The sequence below is a fragment of the Oncorhynchus tshawytscha genome, linkage group LG03, assembly GCF_018296145.1.
Source record: "Oncorhynchus tshawytscha isolate Ot180627B linkage group LG03, Otsh_v2.0, whole genome shotgun sequence".
Taxonomy (NCBI): Eukaryota; Metazoa; Chordata; class Actinopteri; order Salmoniformes; family Salmonidae; genus Oncorhynchus; species Oncorhynchus tshawytscha.
This window is the reverse complement of record NC_056431.1, coordinates 64,025,825-64,033,407: the sequence shown is the minus strand read 5'-3', so window position 1 is coordinate 64,033,407 and position 7,583 is coordinate 64,025,825. Positions and strand designations below refer to the sequence as shown.

General features: G+C 43.8%; 1 protein-coding gene across 1 annotated transcript; it reads right to left on the bottom strand.

Annotated features, from left to right (window-relative positions):
• Positions 1-297: 297 nt before the first annotated feature.
• LOC112241308 (protein ABHD13) lies at positions 298-4,151 on the bottom strand. Its single transcript, XM_024409434.2, has 2 exons — positions 3,757-4,151; positions 298-2,637 (listed from the first exon to the last, which is right to left on the bottom strand). The coding sequence occupies exon 2, from the start codon at positions 2,594-2,596 to the stop codon at positions 1,535-1,537; it is 1,062 nt and encodes a 353-aa protein (XP_024265202.1). The 5' UTR covers positions 2,597-2,637; positions 3,757-4,151; the 3' UTR covers positions 298-1,534.
• Positions 4,152-7,583: the final 3,432 nt, after the last annotated feature.

Genomic DNA, 7,583 nt, shown 5'->3' with positions numbered 1-7,583 from the left:
AGACATGCAGGAAAGGTTCATTAGCTCATTAAAAGCCCTCCAAGCAGGTATAGCCATTTCTCCACAAAGAGTCATGGGGTGAAATGAGACACTGGCCTACTTGACGGAACAATCATTACGTTGAGAAGAATAGAATAACACAAATAATAATACAACTTAGTAACACAAGTCTCATGGTACAAACACAGAGATGAAAATGTAACCCTCACATACATAACACACTCTATCCCACGAAGTGTCCTTCACTTTCACAAGACACTAACAGAGCTAGGTTTTTCCCAGGCCATGGTATTTGGGTGAGGGTCTAATGGTTTTTAATAGTGTGCAGAATTCAGAACAATGCAGATAAAAATGTATTGTACAGACAGACAAGCCTTACATGTCAAAATTCAGAATATATGTCTGTTCTTTATAGTACAGTTCTATCAGCAACAATCTAATGGTCACATCCGTCTGAAAGCCCTGGTGTTGGCAACCAAGATAACGGGTCAACTATGCAAAGAGTTGACAACAGCTCCAGCCACATAGGCATTTACATTTATTGTCAGAGAATATACAGTGTAGAATGGGATTTATGCAACATTGGAATATCATCTGGCCATTTACAACAACAAAATAGTTTGGGAGTGAAACATTCAGTGAAACATTCAGGTTGTGCATGCTCCTTTTCAGAGTGCCACATACATAATGCCTTATGGGCTGTATCATATTGTCTCGCTCTTGGCTGATATGAACAGGATTTTCTGTCAAAAGTAGAATATGAATCTATAAGGACACTATGATGCCTATAAGATCCTCACGCATGTAACTTTAAACAGCGTGTCATGAAATAACAAATTACACAATTAAAATAAACAAACTTTTTAATTGAATTACTGAAACACTATCATATTAGTCAAAAATGTCTTATTGATTTACTGAAATGCTATTATGTTAGCTACACATTGTCATTGAGTTCTGGCAGTTCAGGTGCAGCTTCGCCTCCTGTAGTTTATTTTCTTTTTAAAGTGTTTTTAAAAGTGTGGTTGTGTTTGACAGGATGATCAAAGTTGTGTATCGTTTGTAAATGATTAAAAAAAGGCCATAACAAGTACATGTCCACCCACTGCAGTCATATTTCACACACAAATAGACTTATGAAGACATTTCCAAGTTAATCACCCCTCCATCAACCCCAAACACCCCCCACACCTAAAGTACTCCCCAATTGTTTGATATGGTACAGTTACTATGGAAAAAGACCATGATGAAACCAAAACAAAAGTATAGAAATGAACATTCTCTCCAACCTGACCCTAGTAGCTCAGCCTAGTTACTGCTACCCTACCATAGACACTTCAAGTAGATCAGAAACAACTAGACAGGTATAAGCAATATGGCAGTGGTTGGCTTCACATTTTCTTAGCCATATTGCTGCTTATTACACCTATTCAATGGTTTTGGATCTACACACGTAGGTAGGGAGTATGGACTGTAGGGTTCTCTAGACTCTTCTTCTCTCTAGACTAGATGATTGTAGGGTTCTCTCTCTAGACTAGATGATTGTGACACTGGCTGTGGACTGGACGCTCTCCTCGCGGGTGTGGCTATTCATTAGGTCCTTGACAAACTGTTCCAGTGCGGCGAAGTAGCCCTGGCACTGCCATGTGTCGTTGTGCGTGCCCTCAGAGAAGATGGCCAGACGTTTAGTCCGTGCCGGCGACAGCTCGTAAAGTTGCTTCATCATGACGGGCGGGATGAGCTGGTCTGACAGGCCCGACACGAACAGCGAGGGCATCCGGCACAGCGCCACCTGTCTGTAGGACAGGAACTGGTTCCGGTAGAACCACAGGGGCAGCAGCCTCATGGGCAGGAAGGAGAAGAGTGTGGCGGCCATGTGGGGGATGCTGAGGAAGGTGTTCTCCACCACGATGGCCGCCACGCGGTGAGGGTTGGCCGAGGCCAGGCGAACCGCCACTGCGCCCCCCAGAGAGCGGCCAAACACAATCACCTTGGTCTTGTCCAGGTCAGACCGGGTCATCACGTAGTCCAGCGTGGCCTGGGCGTCCAGGTACAGGCCGTCCTCACTGGGCTCGCCCTCGCTCTTCCCATACCCCCGGTAGTCCACCAGCACCACGTTGGCCTTCAGGTTCACCAGCATCAGCAGAGCGTTGGGCACCCGGTGCCCGATGTTGCCTGCGTTGCCGTGGAAATAAAGGATCGTGGGCGGGGCCGTGGAGGCAGGGTTAGATGCGTTGACAGGGGCGACCCCAGGGTTATCAAGGCTGTCTCCGCCGGTGTAGCGGAGCAGGATAAGGTTGAGGCGCACGCCGTCCTTGGTGCGGATGTAGACGTTCTCATGGGGGATGCCTGTTGGCATGGCCACATAGAGCCGGGAGGAGGAGGGCTGGTCGGGGAAGTAGAGCAGCACGTCCTGGAACTTGTAGAGGATGGCAGCCACCGAGGCCAGGATGAGAGCCAGGAGAAAGAAGCCTCCGTAGAGGTGGAAGGTGAGGATGAGGGCCAGGAGGGAGATGCGACAGGCACCCCAGGACCAGGAGGCCAAGGCCAGGGCACAGCGCTCCACCGAGCCCCACAGCCTCCACGGCTTCTCCATGGCACAGAGACACACAGGATCACACCACCATTACACACACTCTTTGCAGAGAGAGAGAGAGGGGATTGGGGGAGGAGGGGAGAAGGAGAGAGCGAGAAAGAGAGAGAAGATTGGGGGAGAAGAGGAGAGATAATCATGACTCATGCACTAGAGACAAGACCACTCAAGAGATTGTTCATCTCCTCTCACAATTTACAGCTCAGCAAGCCTTCCACAGATGGTAATAACAATACTCTAAAATAAACCATTTACACTTTAGAGATGAAAATGATGAGATGAAAACAGAAACCAGTGGATCAACACGCACATTCGCGCACACACAGACACACACACTATCAATCAGCCAATGTGCTGCTTGGCCTCAATGTTAAAGCAAGCGTGTCTCTGATATAGCTACAGTCTCAGTGGCAGTTAACTGGAGACATTAGGTCGACTGTTTTCACCCTAGGGCCATTGGACTATACAAGAGCTGGTAGTTATTTCCCACATTATTCCACTGTTGCGCTTAATCTGACCGACCATCTAACAGATTAGAACCAAACACGCCTCAATTACACAATACCTGGTTGGGTTGCCACTGTGAATTGGTTGGCAAATACGAGATAGGTATTTGACTATACAACATGTGGGATGGTTGGCTCTAACGCACATGACAACAACTCATTGGAATAGAACGGTCATTTATTTGCAGACAATTCCATCCATGTCACATCAGAGATGGTGTTTTAGACCTGAAAACAACGGAGGCGTGGCAACCTGCCAAATGGGTCAAATTAGGAATGCAACTGTCAAGAAAAACATTGATTGACATAAATAACGTTATCTAACTTGCGTGCTGTCACGTCTTGTCAACAACAAATAACGTTACTATTTGAACAGTTAGCTATTTGCTAACTGTATAACTGGAAAAGGGGTTACATGACCAGGCAGTGCTTGCAGAAACATTATCTAGACTAGCTATGTAAAAGTCGACAAGACGTTGCTTGCAAATGTAGTTACGTGTCCCGAAATGCTAAAGTTTACAGCTCCTCTCTGTGTGAACATCGATTAGTAATTCACAGTAGAAAATGCCAGTTAACCACATTAGCCACCTAGCTAACGTTAGCATCATCTTGGCACATATACTGTATCTATTTAACTAGCTAACGTTACATACTTACCTCTCTCCCATCATTTAGCGATTTAACTGCATGCAGCGAGATAAAACAATTGCAGTCAACGGAGTCGCTGTCATTTGGTCCAGAAGCTCACACAAAATGTATTTTCAGATATGAGCAGCTTGACAGAATAAACCCAGCGGAAAAGCTAACGTAGTTAGCTATCGACTTCCTGTGAGTATTTTTTTTTCATTAGTTATCACAGCCACAAAGTGTACGGTCAAAAACTTAATGAAAACAAAAATGTGCTTTAAGGTTACGGTTAGACATAAGGTTAGCAGTGTAGTTAAGGTAAGGGTTGAGGTTAGGGTTAGGTCTGAAATCATAAACGGGGTATAAAACGTTGTGACTGTGGTGACTAGTGACACCATTTTTTTTCCCTTCCGTGTCACTTTTAGAAATTCCGTGTAGAACGTGGCATAAAAAGAAAGAGGTTCCACATTAATTTCCATCTTCCAAAAAAACGATGTTCAACCGGTCTCCACTAGATGGTGATCTGCGAATATGGCTTTTTATGGCCAATGCCCACTGTGGGATGCAAAACTGGAGTATCCCACACTAATCCATGGTACATTGTAACAGGTATAATGATAATAACTAATTAGGTGCTGTATATATTTAAACCCCTAAATTATGTTAGCGATAAACTCAGTCTGTCAGTGATTGTCTTTCGTAAAACTTTGTAGCAATTTTGTTCTATCATCTGCAAGGTTTATAAACAATTCAATTAGTGACTGATAGAGTTAAAGCAAAATCATGGGAGAGGAAATACAATGAGTGTTCAAGCAGACATGCCCTCAGGGATTGATATAAATAAACAGTGTTTTTGTTTGTTCAGGATTTTATTTGGTGCCACAGACAGCAGGAGCCAACAGAAACAGTAATCCCCCTGTGGACGTTGAGAATATCTTAAACAGAGTGTTTTTGCACGAAAAGGTTGTTTGAATATCTCATAATAGAACAGCATAAATTATGAGCACTTTATTTCCCACTCCTCCACAAAAACACTGACAAAGGTCCACTGAGGGAATACCACAGGTGGGCGGTTTTTGTATTTGTTTGCGGGCATGTGCGTGCGCGAGTGTGTGTAATGCCAGATGGCATTAGACTGTAGAAACAAAACAAACATGTAGCCACACAGTTATGTCAGTACACAAACAGAGGTGTCATACACAGGGGATCAAATTATATCTAACTTTATTTTTCCAAACATGATGATGAATGAGAAATAGCACAGTGTTGTTTACTGTTGACATGAATTGCTTAATCTCCCAGTGACCTTCTAATGAAAGGCAGAGCTACAGAAGAACAAACTACATCCCCACAGCACACACATCACTACCTGATATTCTTCTGATCAACAAGAACACGAGCAAGAGTGACTCTGATGCTTTTAAACCAGAGGTTAAGGTTAGCCACAGAGAGAAGAAAAGGTCAAACACAATAAATTAGTAGGCTATCGCAAGTTCTACATTTTAATGCACGTGACAATAGAAGGCATTCAAATAAAACAACCATGCAGCCTTGTAATAGAAACGTACAGTTGAAGTCAGAAGTTTACATACACCTTAGCCAAATACATTTAAACTCAGTTTTTCACAATTCCTGACATTTAGTCTTAGTAAGAAATCCCTGTTGTAGGTCAGTTAGGATCACCACTTTATTTTAAGAATGTGAAATGTCAGAATAATAGTAGAGACATTTTTTTATTTCAGCTTTTATTTCTTTCATCACATTCCCAGTGGGTCAGAAATTTATACACACTCAATTAGTATTTGGTAGCAGTGCCTTTAAATTGTTTAATTTGGGTCAAGCGTTTCAGGTAGCCTTCCACAAGCTTCCCACAATAAGTTGGGTGAATTTTGGCCCATTCCTCCTGGCAGAGCTGGTGTAACTGAGTCAGGTTTGTAGGCCTTGCTCACACACGCTTTTTCAGTTCTGCCCACAAATTTTCTATAGGATTGAGGTCAGGGCTTTGTGATAGACACTCCAATACCTTGACTTTGCTGTCCTTAAGCCATTTTGCCACAACTTTGGAAGTATGCTTGAGGTCATTATCCATTTGGAAGACCCATATGGGACCAAGCTTTAACTTCCTGACTGATGTCTTGAGATGTTGCTTCAATATATCCACATCATGTTCCTGCCTCATGATGCCAACTATTTTGTGAAGTGCACCAGTCCCTCATGCAGGAAAGCACCCCCACAACATGATGCTGCCACCCCCGTGCTTCACGGTTGGGGTGGTTTTCTTCGGCTTGCAAGCCTCCCCCGTTTTCCTCCAAACATAATGATGCTCATTATGGCCAAACAGTTTGATTTATTCTTTCATCAGACCAGAGGACATTTCTCCAAAAAGTATTTGTCCCTATATGCAGTTGCAAACCGTAGTCTGGCTTCTTTATGGCAGTTTAGGAGCAGAGGCTTCTTCCTTGCTGAGTGGCCTTTCAGGTTATGTCGATATAGGACTCATTTTACTGTGGATATAGATACTTTTGTACCTGTTTCCTCCAGCATCTTCACAAGGTCCTTTGCTGTTGTTCTGAGATTGATTTGCACTTTTCGCATCAAAGTACGTTCATCTCTAGGAAACAGAACTCGTCTCCTTCCTGAGCGGTAAGACGGCTGCGTGGTCCCATGGTGTTTATACTTGCGTACTATTGTTTGTACAGATGAACATGGTACCTTCAGGCGTTTGGAAATTGCTCCCAAGGATGAACCAGACTTTTGGAGGTCTACAATTTTTTTCTGAGGTCTTGGCTGATTTCTTTTCACTTTCCCATGATGTCAAGCAAAGAGACACTGAGTTTGAAGGTAGGCCTTGAAATATGTCCACAGGTACACCTCCAATTGACTCAAATTATGTCAATTGGCCTATCAGAAGCTTCTAAAGCCATGACATAATTTTCTGGAATTTTCCAAGCTGTTTAAAGGCACAGTCAACTTACTGTATGTAAACTTATGACCCACTGGAATTGTGAAACAGTGAATAATAAGTTAAATAATCTGTCTATAAACAATTGTTGGAAGAATTACTTGTGTCATGCACCAAGTATATGTCCTAACCGACTTGCCAAAAGTATAGTTTGTTAACAAGAAATATGTGGAGTGGTTGAAAAATGAGTTTTAATGACACCAACCTAAGTGTCTGTAAATGATATACTTTTGTTTTTTATATGTACTTTTTTGTATTTTACCCTGTTTTTCTTCTCAATTTTGATCTTGTGTCATTGCTGTAACTCCCCAATGGGCTCGGGAGGCAAAGGTCGAGTTATGCGTCCTCCGAAACATGACCCACCAAACCGAGCTTTTTAACACCCGCCAAGTTTAACTCAGAAGCCAGCCACACCAATGTCTCAGAGGAAACACCGTCCAACTGTCGACCGAAGTCAGCCTGCAGGCGCCCGGCCCGCCACAAGGAGCCACTAGATTGCAATCAGCCAAATAAAGCCCCCCCAAACCAAACCCTCCCCTAACCCCGACAACGCTGGGCCAATATTGCGCCGCCCTATGGCGCTCCAAATCACGGCCGGTTGTGACACACCCCGGGAACAAACCCGGGTCTGTAGTGACGCCTCTAGCACTGCGATGCAGTGCCTTAGACCGCTGCAGCAATCGGGAGGCCCTCTAATTGAAACATTTTGCTTCCAAAAAACACAAACACACACACATACACACCCTATATTCGTGAAAGCACCAGGAAGTGAGAGAGAGAGAGAAAGAGAGACACAAAGCACCCTCTTTGGTCACTCCTAAACTGGCATCCTGCACTTGGAGTCTCACAGGGTGACTCTGAGGGTAGGTTCTGCTATGTTTAATGTTACTAACTA